This window comes from Mesoplodon bidens (assembly GCF_964165515.1).
Source record: "Mesoplodon bidens genome assembly, chromosome: 3".
Lineage (NCBI taxonomy): Eukaryota > Metazoa > Chordata > Mammalia > Artiodactyla > Ziphiidae > Mesoplodon > Mesoplodon bidens.
Genome location: NC_138178.1, coordinates 168,305,246 through 168,324,045, shown reverse-complemented (window position 1 = coordinate 168,324,045; position 18,800 = coordinate 168,305,246). Strand labels below are relative to the sequence as shown.

Below are 18,800 nucleotides of genomic sequence, written 5' to 3'. Positions count from 1 at the left end.
TGGGCCGCAGCCACAGGGTCCCTTAGGGTCCCCCATCTCTAGGCGGGAGAGGGCAGGGGGCCCAGATCCCCTGTGCCCAGGGACCTGCCTCCCTCTGACCCCTCTCAGAGAGAAAGCCAGGGCGGACACCCAAGGGTAAGTACAGGGGAGGGTGAGAGACTGAAGGTGATGCTATTGTCCCCTCCCATGGGTCCTTGGGTAGGACCCTGTGCCCTCCCTAGCCCCCACGCCACCTCTCACCAGACCCTGCCAGGAACACTCAGCCAAGGAAGTCCTGCCAAGACACCTGCAGAGGCTGCCCCGCCCACTTTGACCAGGCTCCCTGCAGACAGTATCTTGGAAGCCAGGTTAGAGGCTAAGAGGACAGCGCTGGTAAATTCTATGGTACAGAAGTTGACCGGCACCCAAACTGCTGAAACAGTGGAGCTTTGATGGGGAGATGAGGACACCAGAACTGGGGTCACACCCACTGCCCTTAAAATCTCAAGGGGCTCCAAGGGGTAGAGAGGCTGCTCTGAGCTTGTGGAAGATGCAAGCCTGGGGAGGGTCCAAGATATGGTACTGGGGCTACAGAAGGACCTGTGTGAGGGGAAGGTGGGGAGGGGGCTGGAGGGAGATTTTACTTCCCAAGGTGGGCTGCTTCCCTCCTCCTGAAACACAGATTTCTAGAACTCCCTTAGGTCTCCATGGAGTAATTTAATATGTGCCAGAATAAGGAAACCAGAGCGAATTACATTTTGAAGGCCTATACCGCGGTCAGGTTGTTCTGGGTTCCTGTTCTCATGCACTCTCCTCACTAACTCAACGAGAAGGATGAGATTAGTATCCCCATTTTACAATGAGGAAACACTGGCACGGAGAGGGTAAGAGATTCATCCGAGATCACAAAGCTTGGCTTGGCAACGCGGGACTCGACCCAGGTCCGGCTGCTTCCAAAGCGTGGGCTTGAATGGCTCTGATTCGGTTCCTCCTACTTGTCTCTTCCCCCTGCCCATCTCGCCCCTACCCAGGCTCACGGCTTGAGGATCACCCAGGCCCAGACTAGGCTCATGGCTTCCAGAGTCCCAGAGCCCAGTTGGGGGCTTAAGTCACTTCCCTCCCAAGACCCAGCTTCTCTGCCTGCAGCCACCCAGATGAGAAACATGAGACAGTTCTTCCAGTGGCTGCACACGGGTCTCCCCTCCACTCGCTGAGCCCCCCGGCCCCCCAAGGGTGGGGGCGTCAGGACGGAGCCGGCCCTGCCCACTCCTGCCTGTCTTACCCAAAGGAGCAGACTTTCTGAAGATGTGGAACTGACCTGTGGCTCTTGAGCTTGTCTGTGTTCTGGGAGCCCTGGAGGGTAGCCGGGAGCTGTATGAGTGAGCTGGGGCAGCACCCGGGGGACAGAGCCTGGTGGAGGAGGGGCAGTGAAGGAAGACGGGGGTGAAGGCCAGAGTGGGGACCCGGGCCGGGGTCCTGGAGCCCCTAGGACGAGATCTGAGACTCAAGTCTAAAGTGGAAGCAGGGCTGCCAGAAGCTGGGTATGGGTTATCTGCATGGGCGGGCAGGCAGGTGGCAGAGGCCAGGTCAACACACATACAATGCCTGCCACCTGACGCAGGGCCAGGCAGCCAGTGGGCCTTAGGAGAGAGATGAGTGTTCTGCATTGACAAGCCTCTCGGGAGCCCCACCAGGGGAGGGAGGCCTGTGTGTCCTTGCAGGTTCTGGCCAGTTTCCCTTGGACCCCAAGGACCCTGAGCTCTACACCAACCGGGACAGAGCTCTCTGGAGAAATGCAAATTCTCTACCTACCTGAAGAGCTCCAAAGGCCACCAGGCCAGGCAGACAGTGTTGCTGAGTTCCTAGACTCATGATACAGTCAGACCCAGAGTCTTGGGTGGGGAGGGGAGGGGTCAATAATCCCTGAGGATAAAGTGTTTCATAACTGAGGGTCAATGGCTCAAACTGACCCCAGGGCCAAGCCATCCTATAATGCTGCTCTGGCTGACATCTTTGAAGACATGTGATCCACGATCCCATCCAAAGAGCAGCAAACTGAGGCTCAAAGGGGAGACGTGAGCTTCCCAGGATCACAGCTGGGTGGCAGGACTGCAACAGACCTGGCTTCCTGTCGCAGACAACAGTGCCCATTCTTAGACTTCCTGCTGACCCCCACCCCGAAGCCACGGCTCTGCAGATGCGCTGCGCCCTGCCTGGTAAACAAGAATGCACTGCGGACACTCGTGAAGGTCACAGCATCTCGTCTTTATTTCCTATGCTTCTTTAAAGAATTTTAGGACGCAGAGGACTTGTCATTTGGGGGACTGACATCCTGAGGCCCTGGAGGGTCATCTCCAGCACGGGAGCCCCTCTCTGCTTCAGTACTGGATTCTGGTGGAGGAGAGGAAGGGGCTTGCTTTTTGCTACCCCACAGCCAGGCCCCAAGAGCTGACCCAGCCAAGCCCACGAGGATGTTGGATGACACGGAAAGTCCGGCTGCCCCTGGGAGAGAGGAGGGGGTTAGAGCACAAGGGGACAGGCAGCCCCGGCAGCTCCCGGCAAGACTGTGGAGGTCAGAGAACCCAGGACGCACAGGAGGCCCAAGACCCAGACATCCCAGTCCTGTTCCCTCCTCTACTTTCTGAAACCCCAGGAGGTCTGCTTTGGGGAGGGGCTGCTGCCCATGGCTGCCCGAAGAGGAGACACGCACTCTGGTGGGGACTCCACCAGCGACAGGACAGATCCTCTGAGAAATGGCACAGGGTCTCTGCCTCTCCCTCCCCAGCACGATGCTGGGCCCAGCGAGGGGAGGGCCCCAGGCAGTTTTTGTAGGGCTGATGGGGAATGCGCACCTGCTCTGCTGCATGCCCCCAGTGCCCCCAAACCCACCCCCAGCCAGAAGAGGGGACAGTGAGGGAGACACAAAGGACCAGGGACACTGATGCCCACAAAGCTGGAGGAAGCAGACAGGCCCTCCCTCCGGCTTAGCCTCTGGCCTGAATCCTGTGCTGGTGTGTCACACCCTCCTCCCCTCCTCCCGCCCGGACACTTACCCACGGACTGGAGAGTGGCCACCAGGCTGCCGGCGGCAACTCCGCCCCCATTGGCTATGGCGGCCGCTGACATCATCTTGGCCGCTAGGGAGGAGGCTGCGATTCCTGCCCCGGTGAAGCCCACGGCGCCCAGCACCACGGGCACAGCCCCCACAGCCAGGGCTGTAGGGGGAGAGGAACTTTAGGGTTGGCCCCAGGGGACAGACTCCCCAGATCGCCCTGATACCTTCCTGGGGGGATGAGGTGAGGGGTCCACTTCGCTCTTGGGAGAACCATGGGGCCTGAGGCAAAGGAAAGCTGTACAAGTGGACACGAGTGGACGGCCCCCCCCCAGGAAGCTGGATCCCAGGCATGTGCATTCCTCTGTTTTGCTGTGGTCCTGGAAGGCTCACCTGTCCTCCCTGTGCCTCAACTGCCCTTGTGTGAAATAAAATTAAAGGAGCAGTGGTCTTCAAGCGCCCCCTTTTGGCAGGGAAAATAGTGTCTTTCCTCCATTCACAGGGCCCACAGAATAAGGACAGAGCTGCTCATCTGAAGAGGTGCTGGGGTGGCGGCTTCTGCCCTCTGCCCTACAGCTGCCTGTGGGCATCCCATCAGGTGTCCCCTACATCTCCAGAGAGTGCAGTCATAGAACTTTCTGCAACCAGGAAACGTTCCGTATCTGCACTGTCCAACACGCTGGCAGCATGTAGCCAATAAGCACTTGAGACTGTGGCTGGTGTGACAGAAATGTTTTCATTTTCTTGAATTCTGGCCACCGTGTTAGAGGATGCTGGCCATGGGCACAGCTGGGAACCTCTGGGCTCACAGGATAAGCTAGCGGGTTTGTAAAGCAGTATGAGGAATCCCTACAGCTCAGCTTACACATGCCCTACAACCCTCTGGAGCTACCCCTGGCCCTGCTTTCTGGGGAGGAATCATGGGTTGAGACAGATTTAACAACTTGCCTGGATCACACGGTTTGCACTTGGGAGAAGCTGAGATTGGACCTGGGTGCTTTGAATGGCCTTGCTTCGGTTCCTTCTTGGCAAGGTTCTTGTCACCTCGAGTGTTCCAACTCTGTCCCCTGCCCACTGCACCCTTACCCACCCATGTCCTGGGGCTCAAGGCAATCTTGGGCTTGGTCAAGGCCAGGTGGTCCCAGGGGCCCCAGGCCAGGGTCAGATGGGGGCTTGAGTTTCTTCCCAAAGAGACTCACCTCCTCCAACCACGGCTGCACAGGCCACGCCTGAAGACAAAAAGCACCCCCATGAGTGCATGGCACTGGCCTCCCCCTGCACCCCCACTGCTGACACAGCGGGAGGGGTTCCCTGGAGTTGGGATCAGAGAAGAGAGCAGCCCCTGCCTGGCCTCTTCCTGCTTTTCCCGAGAAGTCTGATTTTCTGAGAATGCAGAGGTGGATGGACGAGAGTCTAGAACTCTGTTATGCTCCAGAAGGTGAGGGGCACCTGCCTTGAAAAGGTTTCAGGCTGCTCTGTGAAGTCAATACATTTGGTATCATTTTCTCAAAAAAAAAAAAACAAAAACAAAAACAAAAATCAAGAAAAGCATGCTATTTTCATTTGCGATGGAATAAATTTGACTTTCCTGGTCTTTCCCTCTTCCAGACACCCTATACCCATCCCAGTCTACAGTTGGAGCGAAAGCCCCCCATCCTCCAGGGCTCAGCCTACTTGTCACTTTCTTCAGGAAGCATCTCTAATTCCCCCATCAGAAGTCACCCTGCTTCCTGACAGTCATCACCAGGAAGACACTGGAACTCACCAAAAAAGAAACCCCACATCCAAAGACAAAGGAGAAGCTGCAATGAGACGGTAGGAGGGGCGCAATCCCAATAAAATCAGATCCCATGACTGCTGGGTGGGTGACTCACTAACTGGAGAACACTTATACCACAGAAGTCCGTCCACTAGAGTGAAGGTTCTGAACCCCACATCAGGTTTCCCAACCTGGGGGTCCGGCAACGCGGGGAGGAATTCCTAGAGAATCACTCTGAAGGCTAGCGGGATTTGATCGCAGGACTTTGACAGGACTGGGGGAAACAGAGACTTTGCTCTTTTTTCCTTTTTTATAAATTTATCTAGTTAGTTATTTTTGGCTGCGTTGGGTCTTCGTTGCTGCAGGCAGGCTGTCTCTAGTTGTGGCGAGCAGGGGCTACTCTTCATTGCAGTGCGCAGGCTTCTCATTGCGGTGGCTTCTCTTGTTGTAGAGCGTGGGCTCTAGGCACGGGCTTCAGTAGTTGTGGCACGCAGGCTCAGTACTTGTGGCTCACAGGCTCCAGAGCGCAGGCTCAGTAGTTTTGGCACACGGGCTTGGGTGCTCCGCGGCATGGGGGATCTTCCTGGAACAGGAATGGAACCCGTGTCCCCTGCATTGGCAGGCGGATTCTTAACTGCTGCACCACCAGAGACTTGATTCTTGGAGGGCACACACAAAATAGTGTGCGTATCGGGACCCAGGGGAAGGAGCAGTGACCCCAGGGTAGATTGAACCAGACCTACCTGCTAGTGTTGGAGGGTCTCCTGAAGAGGCAGGCGGTGGCTTTGGCTCACCAAGGGACAAGGACACTGGCAGCAGAAGTTCTGGCAAGTACTCCTTGGCGTGAGCCCTCCCAGAGTCCGCCATTAGCCCCACCAAAGAGCCCAGGTAGGCTCCAGTGTTGGGTCACCTCAGGCCAAACAACCAACAGGGAGGGAACCCAGCCCCACCCATCAGCAGACAAGCAGAATAGAGTTTTACTGAGCTCTGCCCACCAGAGCAACAACACCCAGCTCTACCCACCACCAGTCCCTCCCATCTGGAGCCTTCAACAAGCCACTAAGATAGCCACATCCACCAGCGGGCAGATAGCAGAAGCAACAAGAACTACAGTCCTGCAGCCTGAGCAATGAAAACCACAATCACAGAAGCTAGACAAAATGAAAAGGCAGAGGACTCTGTACCAGATGAAGGAACAAGATAAAACCCCAGAAAAACAACTAAATGAAGTGGTTTCCAGAAAAAGAATTCAGAACAATGATAGTGAAGATATCCAGGACCTTGGAAAAAGAATGGAGTCAAAGATCGAGAAGATGCAAGAAATGTTTAACGAAGACCTAGAAGAATTAAAGAACAAACTAACAGAGATGAACAATACAGTAACTGAAATGAAAACTACACTAGAAGGAATCAATAGCAGAATAACTGAGGCAGAAGAACAGATAAGTGACCTGGAAGACAGAATGGTGGGAATCACTGCTGTGGAACAGAAAAAAGAATGAAAAGAAATGAAGACAGCCTAAGAGACCTCTGGGACAACATTCAACGTAACAACATTCGCATTACAGGGGTCCCAGAGGAGAAGAGAGAGAGAAAGGACCCGAGAAAATATTTGAATAGATTATAGTTGAAAACTTCCCTAACATGGGAAACGAAATAGCCACGCAAGTCCAGGAAGCACAGAGAGTCCCATACAGGATAAACCCAAGGAGAAACATGCCGAGACATATAGTCATCAAATTGGCAAAAATTAAAGACAAAGGAAAATTATTGAAAGCAGCAACGGAAAAACAACAGATAACATACAAGGGAACTCCCATAAGGTTAGCAGCTGATTTCTGAGCAGAAACTCTACAAGCCAGAAGGGAGTGACACGATATATTTAAAGTGATGAAAGGGAAGAACCTACAACCAAGGTTACTCTACCTGGCAAAGAACTCATTCAGATTCGATGGAGAAATCAAAAGCTTTACCGACAAGCAAAAGCTAAGAGAATACAGCACCACCAAACCAGCTCTACAACAAATGTTAAAGGAACTTCTCTAAGTGGGAAACACAAGAGAAGAAAAGGACCTACAAAAACAAACCCAAAACAATTAAGAAAATGGTAATAGGAACATACATAGCGATAATTACCTTAAACGTAAATGGATTAAATGCTCCAACTGAAAGACACAGGCTCGCTGAATGGATACAAAAACAAGACCCACATGTATGCTGTCTACAAGAGACCCACTTCAGACCTAGGGACACATACAGACTGAAAGTGAGGGGATGGAAAAAGATATTCTATGCAAATGGAAATCAGAAGAAAGGTGGAGTAGCAATACTCATATCAGATAAAATAGACTTTAAAATAAAGAATGTTACAAGAGACAAGGAAGCACACTACATAATGATCAAGGGATCAATCCAAGAAGAAGATATAACAATTATAAATATACGTGCACCCAACATAGGAACACATCAATACATAAGGCAACTGCTAACAGCTATAAAAGAGGAAATCGACAGTAACACAACAATAGTGGGGGACTTTAACACCTCACTTACACCAATGGATAGATCATCCAGACAGAAAATTAATAAGGAAACACAAGCTTTAAATGACACAACAGACCAGATAGATTTAATTGATATTTATAAGACATTCCATGCAAAAACAGCAGATTACACTTTCTTCTCAAGTACATATGGAACATTCTCCAGAATAGATCCCATCTTGGGTCACAAATCAAGCCTTGGTAAATTTAAGAAAACAAATCATATCAAGCATCTTTTCCGACCACAATGCTAAAAGATTAGAAATCAATTATGGGGAAAGAAAACGTAAAAAACACAAACACATGGAGGCTAAACAATACGTTACTAAATCTCTTCACCAGGAGATCAGTGAAGAAATCAAAGAGGAAATAAAAAAATACCTAGAGAGAAATTACAATGAAAACACGATGATCCAAAACCTATGGGAGGCAGCAAAAGGAGTTCTAAGAGGGAAGTTAATAGCTATACAAGCCTACCTCAAGAAACAAGAAAAATCTCAAATAAACAATCTAACCTTACACCTAAAGGAACTAGAGAAAGAAGAACAAACAAAACCCAAAGTTAGTAGAAGGAAATAAATCATAAAGATCAGAGCAGAAATAAATGAAATAGAAACAAAGAAAATAATAGCAAAGATCAATAAAACTAAAAGCTGGTTCTTTGAGAAGATAAACAAAATTGATAAACCTTTAGCCAGACTCATCAAGAAAAAGAGGGAGAGGACTCAAATCAATGAAATTAGAGATGAAAAAGGAGAAGTTACAACGGACACCGCAGAAATACAAAGCATCATGAGAGACTACTACAAGCAACTCTATGCCAATAAAATGGACAACCTGGAGGAAATGGACAAATTCTTAGGTATAACCTTCCAAGAGTGAACCAGGAAGAAACAGAAAATATAGACAGACCAATCACAAGTAACGAAATTGAAACGGTGATTAAAAATATTCCAACAAACAAAAGTCCAGGACCAGACAGCTTCACAGATGAATTCTATTAAACATTTAGAGAAGAGCTAATACCCATCCTTCTCAAACTCTTCCAAAAAATTGCAGAGGAAGGAACACTCCCAAACTCATTCTATGAGGCCACCATCACCCTGATACCAAAACCAGACAAAGATTCTACAAAAAAAGAAAATTACAGACTAATATCACTGATGAATAGAGATGCAGAAATCCTCAACAAAATACTAGCAAACAGAATCCAAAAACACATTAACAGGATCATACACCATGATCAAATGGGATCTATCCCAGGGATTCAAAGATTCTTCAATATACGCAAATCAATCAATGTGATACATCACAGTAACAAATTGAAGAAGAAAAACCATATGATCATCTCAATAGATGCAGAAAAAGCTTCTGACAAAATTCAACACCCATTTAGGATAAAAACTCTCCAGAAAGTGGGCATAGAGGGAACCTACCTCAACATAATAAAGGCCATATATGACAAACCCACAGCAAACATCATTCTCAATGGTGAAAAACTGAAAGCATTTCCTCTAGGATCAGGAACAAGACAAGGATGTCCACTCTCGCCACTATTATTCAACACAGCTTTGGAAGTCCTAGCCATGGCAATCAGAGAAGAAAAATAAATAAAAGGAATCCAAATTGGAAAAGAAGAAGTAAAACTGTTACTCTTTTCAGATGACATGACACTATACGTAGAGAATCCTAAAGATGCCACCAGAAAAGTACTAGAGCTAATCAATGAATTTGGTAAAGTTGCAGGATACAAAATTAATGCACAGAAATCTCTTGCATTCCTATATACTAATGACGAAAGATCAGAAGGAGAAATTAAGGAAACAATCCCATTCACCATTGCAACAAAAAGAATAAAATACCTAGGAATAAACCTACCTAAGGAGGTAAAAGACATGTACTCAGAAAACTATAAGACACTGATGAAAGAAATCAAAGATAACACAAACAGATGGAGAGATATACCATACTCCTGGATTGGAAGAATCAATATTGTGAAAATGACTATACTACCCAATGCAATCTACAGATTCAATGCAATCCCTATCAAATTACCAGTGGCATTATTTACAGAACTAGAACAAAAAACCTTAAAATTTATAAGAGACACAAAAGACCCAGAATAGCCAAAGCAGTCTTGAGGGAAAAAAACAGAGCTGGAGGAATCAGACTCCCTGACTTCAGACTATACTACAAAGCTACAGTGATCAAGACAATATGGTACTGACACAAAAACAGAAATATAGATCAATGGAACAGGATAGAAAGCCCAGAGATAAACCCACATACCTATGGTCAACTGATCTACGACAAAGGAGGCAAGGATATAAAATGGAGAAAAGACAGTCTCTTCAATAAGTGGTGCTGGGAAAACTGGACAGCTACATGTAAAAGAATGAAATTAGAACACTCCCTAACACAATACACAAAAATAAACTCAAAATGGATTAGAGACCTAAATGTAAGACCGGACGCTATAAAACTCTTAGAGGAGACATAGGAAGAACACTCTTTGACATAAATCACAGCAAGATCTTTTTTGATCCACCTCCTAGAGTAATGGAAATAAAAACAAAAATAAATATGACCTAATGAAACTTAAAAGCTTTTGCACAGCAAAGGAAACTACAAACAAGACAAAAAGACAACCCTCAGAATGGGAGAAAATATTTGCAAACGAATCAACTGACAAACGATTAATCTCCAAAATATATAAGCAGCTCATGCAGCTCAATATTAAAAAAACAACCCAATCCAAAAATGGGTACAAGACCTAAATAGACATTACCCCAAAGAAGACATACAGATGGCCAAGAAGCACATGAAAAGGTGCTCAACATCACTAATTATTAGAGACATGCAATCAAAACTACAGTGAGGTATCACCTTACTCCGGTCTCAATGGGCATCATCAGAAAATCTACAAACAACAAATGCTGGAGAGGGTGTGGAGAAGAGAGAACTCTCTTGCACTGTTGGTGGGAATGTAAATTTGATACAGCCACTATGGAGAACAGTATGGAGGTTCCTTAAAAAACTAAAAATAGAATTACCACACGACCCAGCAATCCCACTACTCGGCATATACCCACAGAAAACCGTAATTCAAAAAGACACATGCACCCCAATGTTCATTGCAGCACTATTTACAATAGGCAGGATATGGAAGCAACCTAAATACCCATCAGCAGACGAATGGATAAAGAAGATGTGGTACATATATACAATGGAATATTACTCAGCCATAAAAAGGAACGAAATTGGGTCATTTGTAGTGACGTGGATGGATCTATAGTCTGTCATACAGAGTGAAGTAAGTCAGAAAGAGAAAAACAAATATCGTATATTAATGCATATATGTGAAACCTTGAAAAACCGGTTTGCAGGGCAGAAATAGAGACACAGGTGTAGAGAACAAGGGGGGAAAGTGGTGGGGGGTGTGCTTGTGGGATGAATTGGGAGACTGGGATTGACATGTACACATTAATATGTATAAAATGGATAACTACGAAGAACCTGCTGTATAAAAATATAAAATAAAATTCAAAAACTAAAAAAAAAAAAAAAAGAGGGAGAAGTCACCCTGCTTCCTCTGTGTGTCCTGCCTTGTGGCTGGAGCCCCTGGCATCACGGGGCAGAGCACGCCTGGACCACGTCGAATTGCTGAGAGCTCTTGGGGCTGGCAGGGACATCTGACAGGGGCAGGGACTAGGGTGCTGGGGCAGCTGGGACCAGGAGTTCTGGAGATTTCAGAAGCTGCAGGAGTGAGCTCAGCCATCTCCCCATGAAGAGGAGCCTTGGTCCCAGGCAAGGGAGAGAAGGTACGAAATCAGCCTCAGACCCCCAGTCATTTCTTGCAGGTTGCAGCTCATGGCTCCCCATCACCTCTCTCTCCATCAGTACCCCTGACCTGTCTTGAGGGTTTCCGTTTCTGCACAGATGATATTTCCTACAAACTGGCCTTGAAGTTCTCACGCCTCACTTCCAAGGATCTTGAACTCTATGCCACACACACCCAAGGTCATACACTAGGCCCATGCTGCCCACTATAGGAACCACTAGCCATGTGTGCTAATTAATTTAAATGAAATAAAATTTAAAACTCAGTTCCTCAGTCCCACAGCCCATATTTCAGTGACTCGATAGTCACATGTGGCTAGTGGCTACCATACTGGATCACGCAGAGACCATGCTCATCACTGCAGAAAGCTCTATTGGACGGTGCTGCCCTAGACCCTGTCACTAACAAAAACTGCCCCCTCTCTATTACCAATGTGCAGCACCCCCTAGAGACTCCCACCTCCTCCTTGTACAGATTCTGGCTCTAATACAGCCTTCAACCACAATGGGATTTTCAATCTCTGTCCAGAGACACCTCGGAGATACTGAGGGTTCGGTTCAAGACCACTGCAAGAAAGCGAATATCACGTGAAGTTTTTGGTTTCCACTGCATATAAAAGTTATGTCTGGGGGCTTCCCTGGTGGCGCAGTGGTTGAGAGTCTTCCTGCCAATGCAGGGGACACGGGTTCGTGCCCCGGTCCGGGAAGATCGCACATGCCGTGGAGTGGCTGGGCCCGTGAGCCATGGCCGCTGAGCCTGTGCGTCCGGAGCCGTGCTCCGCAACGGGAGTGGCCACAACAGTGAGAGGCCTGCGTGCCGCAAAAAAAAAAAAAAAAAAAAAAAAAGTTATGTTTATACTATACTGTAGTCTACTAAATGTGCAATAGCCTTTTGTTTAAAAAGACAAGGAGTATACCTTAATTTAAAAGTACTTTATTGCTAAAAATATGAACCAATATCTGCCTATGCTAGGTTGCTATAAACCTTCAACTTGTAAAAAACGCAGTATTTGCAAAGTACAATAAAATGAGGTCTGCCCATGTTAGTTTCCTGAGGCTGCTGTAACCAATTACCACAAACTGTGTTGATTCCCTCAAGGTCCCTCACAGTTCTGGAGGTCAGAAGTCCAAAATCAAGGTGTAGGCAGGGCCAGGCTCTCTCTGAAAGCTCTAGGGGAGGATCCTTCCTTGCCTCTTTCTAGCATCATTGTCTAGGGGTTGCCAACAATCCTTGGCTTGTGGCTGCATGACTCCAATCTGTCTCTGGCTCCACCACTGCCACCCTAGTCACCATCACCCCTATGGAAAATGTATGGCAGTTCCTGAGAATATTAAAAATAGAAAACCATATGATCCAGCAATCCCATTTCTGGATATATATCCAAAGAAATTGAAAGCGGGGTCTTGAAGAGATATTTGCACCCCCGTGTTCACAGCAGCATAGATCACCATTGCCATGAGGCGGAAGCAACCCAAGTGTCCATCAACGGATGAACGGATGATCACCATGTGGTATATACACACAATAGAATATCATTCAGCCTTACAAAGCAAGTTCTGACATACAGGTGAACCTTGGGAACCTTATGCAAATGTAAATTGGTCACCAAAAGGCAAACACTGTATGATACCACCTCCATGGATATTACATTAGATTAGTCGAGTTTATAGAGCCAGAAGGAAGTGTGGTTGCCAGGAGCTGGGGGCAGGAGGATACGGGTAGTTAATGTTTAATGTGTACAGAGTTTCACTTTGGGCAGATGAAGACAGTTCCGGAGGTTGGTTGCACGGTAATGCGAATATAGTCAACACTACTGAACTGCACGCTGACAAATGGTTATGTTGGTAAATTTAATGCTATGTGTATTCCACCAGGCCCCCCCCCACCAAAAAAACAAAAAGCTGGTGTCTTTTGCTGCTCTGGCCCGGGCTAGCCCCACCCTTACACGTGACACTGCTCTGCGAGGGTGGGTGTGTCCTGGGTGGGCATCACGGGAGGGGCGAAAATGGAGAAATGGTACTCACCCGCCTTGGGTGCTATGGGGCCAAAAGGTCGGGCACAGCCAGTGGACTTAACCGGCAAGGAGCTGTGCCTGAGCCCGTGCCTGCTGGCTGCCCAGGAGCCTGAGCAGCACCTCCGTCCCTCCTAACAGAATATGACCTGGCTCCGGGAAAGCCCTAAGAGGGACCTCATCCTACCCTGCTCTTAAAAGCAAACCATTCAAGGCCCAGAGAGGGCAAGTGACTGGTTCTGGGTCACTCAGCAAGTCAGGCAGAGCCAAGTCCTGAAGTGTGGTTCCTTTGATCCTAGAGCATCATTTATTTCATCTCTCATGTATACTGTGCCCTTTTTCTGACAATGTGAGTGTCAGAGAGATTCTATCAGGAAAGTGGGCCTGACACTGACAACTCAGAAGGCAGAACTGAGCAGTGGGGAGTTGGGTGAGGGCCTGTGGATTGATGCTCAGGGATCAGTTACCTGCTTTATGGTAAAAATTGCTGCCTCCATCCTTGGGTGGGTCGCTGGGGTCAGAGCCAGATCCATCTGGCCCCTGGGGTGGCCCCTGTGGTGGCTTCCCAGGAGAACCATCAGAGGCCTGGTCAGATGACTGGGAAGGTTCATCCTCCTCTGGAAAAAAAAAAAAGAGGTGGGGGAGATCCCAGCGGCGTGGGCAGCTGAGGGACCAGAGGCCCCACGTGGCACCCTCCACCATCTCCCGGAACTCCCAAGAACTCTGATGTTGGGAGGGGACCTCAACGGCAGCTGTGCTAAGAGGTGACAAAGATGCTTGGAGGTGAACCCAAGGAGAAGACAGAGAGAGGGAGACCCAGCACCAACGTGGAGCTGGCAGGTTCCAGACTTCACAGAGCAGGAGTCTGAGGCCCACGAGGTTAGAGACCTGACGGGGCACAGTGCACCTGGTGGCAGCTCCAGGCCAGAACCCAGAAGACCCCCTCTGCCCTCGTTCAGGCACCCCAAGCCCTGGGCCACCCTGCCCTCTGGAGCTTCCCTAGAGCACTCACCATCAAAGGGAGATTCCTGCAGGGAGAGGTCAGTGGCATCTCCTTCCCCGCTCTCTATGGCTTTAGCTGACATCTTGGAGGCAGTGTGGGAACACCAGGCGCAGAGCCAAGGACACCACTATCTTTCGGAGAAACAAGAGTGTGAAAATCAGAAGCGCTCTGCCTGATTTATGATGGACTGGTGGCGGGAAGGCAGGGGCACCTCTCTGTTGCCCCAGCCTTGCCCTCTGTCCTATAGGAGCCTGCGGGCACTTCCAGCCTGATCCCCAGATCTGCACAGACCACAGCTTTTAAAGTTAATAATGACTTTGCTTGGCTCCCTGATCTCCAGAATCCTGTTCACCTCTAATAATCCATCTCTGCCCCGCCCACTGCCCACCCAGCCTAAGTCTTAGGGCTTCAGAGTGACCTGGGCTGATACAAGACTGGAGGTTCCCAAAGTCTCCTGGTAAAGGTGGGCTCAAGCCCCTTCCCAGCACACTCACCTCTGGTCACAGTGACAAGCCCTGGATGGAAGCAGAGAAGTAAATGTAATAATAGCACCTATTTTGCGAGTGTCTATGTGCGTCCAAACTAAGGCACAGCAAGGGTAATACACTTGCCAAAGGTCACAACTAAGGATTCCAACCCAGGCACTGGTCAGAGATCATGCTGTTAACCACCAACCCATACTGCCTACTTGGTTATTACAGATATGAGACTAGGGAACTAATCTGGAAGCAGAGTCCTGTTGCTCTCTCCCCTCCCCCACATCCTACGCCCCTGCCTAGCCTGGGGGGTCACTGTCTGGGAAGGAAGAGCAGAGTCAGAAGTTCTGCAGGTAGTGAGGCTGCTGAGGACACCAGCTGGCTGTTAAAGTCCCCTACTATGATTGTGTAACTGTCGATTTCCCCTTTTATGGCTGTTAGCATTTGCCTTATGTATTGAGTTGCCCCTATGTTGGGTGCATAAATATTTACAATTGTTATATCTTCGTCTTGGATTGATCCCTCGGTCATTATGTAGTGTTCTTCTTTGTCTCTTGGCAGAGTCTTTATTTTAAAGTCTATTTTGTCTGATATGAAAATTGCTACTACAGCTTTTTTTGATTTCCATTTGCATGGAATATCTTTTTCCATCCCCTCCATGCTGGATGACATCTAAGCCCAAAAGTCCAAGGAGAAAGTGAGTCTATCTCTTCCCCGGTTTGGTGCCAGGTAGAACTCACCTTTGCATTCTAATGCAAGGATGAGGCCTGCGTGGTTGAGTCTTCTGCGGGAGCATTAATTTCCCTCTCAAAATTCCTTCTTGGGGGCTTCCCTGGAGGCGCAGTGGTTGAGAATGTGCCTGCCAATGCAGGGGACACGGGTTTGTGCCCCGGTCCGGGAAGATCCCACATGCCGCGGAGCAACTAGCCCCGTGAGCCACAATTACTGAGCCTGTGCGTCTGGAGCCTGTGCTCCGCAACAAGAGAGGCCGTGATGATGAGAGACCCGCGCACCGCAATGAGGAGTGGCCCCCACTGGCCGCAACTGGAGAAAGCCCTCACACAGAAATGAAGAGCCAATACAGTCATAAATAAATAAATAAAATTTTTAAAAAAATCCCTTCTTGGATATGTGAGAAATCCGTAGTCCTCCTTTTTATAAAACTCAACTGCAATTCTTGTGAACTTTATTTTGTATGAGATCGTCCTTCCCCTGCCTGCCATGATTTACAAATTTACAGCAGAAAACATTTTACCTTGGCTGACAAATGGCACAGAGCCCTAAGCTCATATCTGTAATAACCAAGGAGGCAGTATGGGTTGGTGGTTAACAGCATGATCTCTGACCAGTGCCTGGGTTGGAATCCTTAGCTGTGACTTTTGGCAAGTGTATTACCCTTGATGTGCCTTAGTTAGGACGTACATAGGCACTCACAAAATAGGTGCTATTATTACATTTACATCTTTCTGTTCCTTACCCCTAGTGGAATAAGTCTCATGAAAAGTGTAGATTTGTCTGTCTTCTTCCCCTGGGTCAGGAGCTCAGTAAATATTTTTTTTTAAGTTTTTTTTGATGTGGACCATTTTTAAAGTCTTTAGTGAATTTATTACAATATTTCTTGTTTTATGATTTGGTTTTCTGACCACGAGGCACGTGGGATCTTATCTCCCCAACCAGGGATCGAACCCGCACTCCCTGCATTGGAAGGCGAAGTCCTAACCAGTGGACCGCCAGGGAAGTCCCAATAAATGTGTTTTGAATGAAAGAATGAATAAGGAGAAAAAAGGGGAAAGTGAGAATCTCAGTATGAAGCTGGGGGGAAACGGAGGGGGGCGGGGAAAGGAGGAGCAGGCAATGAAAGAAAGGGCAGAATCAGGGCTGGAAGAGGCCTCTGCTTGGAATATGCTTGAATGTCCTGGGAAATGAGGCTTTGTCCCTCGTGCAAGACAAGGACATGAGGGACCAGACCTAGGACCTGTCTGTCCCCCACCCCCACCCCTGCTTAGCTTTAGGACAACAGCCCCAAACAGCTCAGCAAAAACTGCTCCAGTTTTCCCTGGGATACTGGGTGACACTGTCCATGGGACACAGACGGGAGACGTTTTCAGAGCAACGTTGCCGGAGCCCCTCTTCCACATCACTTGGTATCCAATCTACTTTCCTGGCGGAATTCAGGGCATGAGGGACATCCCCCTCCTGGAGAAACAGGCCTATTGGTTTCTCTGAATTTCCTGTCACTAGAAGACAGCTAGAAAGACAACCTATAGAACAGAAGAGACTGGTACCATCAGACCACATGTGACATTAAAAACACCACAAACAAGGATAAGAGACATGTAATCTACTGAGGGGAAAAAAAAACCCAATACCCTTTGCATCATCAGAATCCCCAATGTAAAGAGAGTTCTTATGAAACAATTTTTCAAAAGAACTGTCTTTAAAAAGGAACTCAGACTAGAAAAGGTGGTTCCTAAAAAAAGAATTATACATGGCCAATAAATATTTGAAAATGTGTTCAATCTGCTAATACTAAAAATAATTTTTAAAAGAGAAAACTCTGTGTGTGTGTGTGTGTGTGTGTGTGTTCCATGCATCTGTTAGTCAGGGTTTGGCTGCAGATAACAGAAGTCACTCTAGGTAACTTAAGCAGAACAGGTGTTTTGGGTTGTTTTGGTCGTGTAGTGGTCTCCATGGGTCACCGTCCACGGGACCGGCCTCTTTCTGGGCGGCCTGAGGAACCTGAGGGCCCTTGGGGTTCTGGGCGCCTGGGTCTCTCAGTGATGACGGCTGGGCAGGGTTTGGGGACCTGGCCCAGAGGGCGCCACCAGCTGAGATCTGCCTCCTTAGCGGGGCCTGGGCACTGGCGGGAGAACCCAGACTGGGTGCTGGACTAAGGCTCCCAGGCAGGGTAACCTGTCTGCACAGGGACCCCCTCCTCTTAAGCAGTGCCTGGACCTCGGAAGGTGAAAGTTGTGCCTTGGGACCTTGCCCTTCCTTGTCAGAACAGAGAATAACATTTGTTTGGTGGAGGTTTACAGGAACATGGTGACCGTGACCTGACCTCAAGAACAAAACATGTGACACCAAGAAGTTTGCAACCACTAACCACATCCCTCCCTCACCTTTCCTATAAAAGGGCTTTGCTGAAAGCTTGGGGAGGTCTGGGTTCTTACGGCATGAGCCACCCGTCTCCTTGCAGGGTTCTGCTCCGAAATGACGTTTTGCTATTGTTTGGCTTCACTGTTCGTCAGGCACACAGACTTGCGTTCAGTTACATGACCTCTTCCTTGGGTTTGATAATTTGCCAAAAGGCTCACAGATCTCACGAAAGCACTTTACTCACCACTACTGATTTATTACAAAGGAGATTAAAGGATACAAATGAACGGCCAGATGGAAAAGTACCTATGAGGAAGTCCGGAGCACAGGAAGTGCAGTCCCCGTGGACTTCAGGCGCCAGGTGGGCGCAGACTATGCCACCCAGGCTCTTGGGGACACACTGGCAAGTTCCTCCCAGAAATGAGTTAAGTTGTGTCCCATGGTGGCTCCGGGGTGGTGGGGAGGCTCACTCGACAACGGGTGAATTCCCCCGTTGTCCTTTAGGACTTCCCAAAGTCACCGGACATAGAGACAGTGTATGGGAAAGGTTTCCCAGATAGTCTGGTGATCCCCACCTCGAAAAAAAGAGTAACTACCGTGAAGCTGATTTCTCTGCATATAACAAAGGACCCAGTTTAGCTTGATTATTGGAGGCAGCCCGACCTTCCCCAACTATCAGTGAGCAACAGGCGAGGCATGAAAACCTGCGGAAAACAACACCTCCAATACAGGCTGGTTGAGTTGTAAATTAAATGCTAAAGCTTTTGCGAGGCTCTAGGCACAGAGCCAGTACGTAAACAGCCACGGCGGTAAAACCAAAGCAAGAATACAAGACCTTAAAGTTCCCATACATGAGCTAGAACCGAGCCCCTTCAGAGGAAGTACGGCGCGCTCCACCTGTTGCTCCTGCTCCCTAAGCCCGAGAGGAGGACCTATCCGCGAGGTCCCTCACTCACCTTCTGCGCTCTCGGTACACGCACTGCGGAAGCTCACCGCGCGCAGCGAATTAAGTGCGGGGTCTAGAATGGGGGCGGGAC

At 48.5% G+C, this 18,800-nt stretch overlaps 1 protein-coding gene across 5 annotated transcripts; it reads right to left on the bottom strand.

Annotated features, from left to right (window-relative positions):
* Window positions 1-2,223: 2,223 nt before the first annotated feature.
* Window positions 2,224-18,798, bottom strand: LOC308614781 (uncharacterized protein). 5 transcript variants are annotated; one of them, XM_081229471.1, is made up of 6 exons: window positions 18,720-18,791; window positions 14,198-14,315; window positions 13,653-13,802; window positions 4,231-4,260; window positions 3,033-3,194; window positions 2,224-2,481 (listed from the first exon to the last, which is right to left on the bottom strand). In XM_081229471.1, the coding sequence occupies exons 2-6, from the start codon at window positions 14,268-14,270 to the stop codon at window positions 2,273-2,275; spliced, it is 624 nt and encodes a 207-aa protein (XP_081085597.1). In that variant the 5' UTR covers window positions 14,271-14,315; window positions 18,720-18,791; the 3' UTR covers window positions 2,224-2,272. The 5 variants fall into 5 exon arrangements, with proteins under 5 accessions (XP_081085597.1, XP_081085596.1, XP_081085598.1 ...); XM_081229470.1 differs by having other exon boundaries at window positions 14,198-14,319; window positions 18,720-18,789; XM_081229472.1 differs by lacking the exon at window positions 18,720-18,791 and adding an exon at window positions 18,615-18,702.
* Between the last annotated feature and the right edge of the window lie 2 nt (window positions 18,799-18,800).

Coding starts and splice junctions, on each gene's coding strand:
- LOC308614781 (XM_081229471.1), bottom strand. CDS start 14,270: ATGTCAGCTAAAGCCATAGAGAGCGGGGAAGGAGATGCCACTGACCTC. Junction 4,261..13,652: donor CAATTTTTACCATAAAGCAG/GTAACTGATCCC, acceptor TTTTGTCTTCAG/GCGTGGCCTGTGCAGCCGTG. Junction 3,195..4,230: donor TGCAGCCGTGGTTGGAGGAG/GTGAGTCTCTTT, acceptor CTCCCCCTACAG/CCCTGGCTGTGGGGGCTGTG.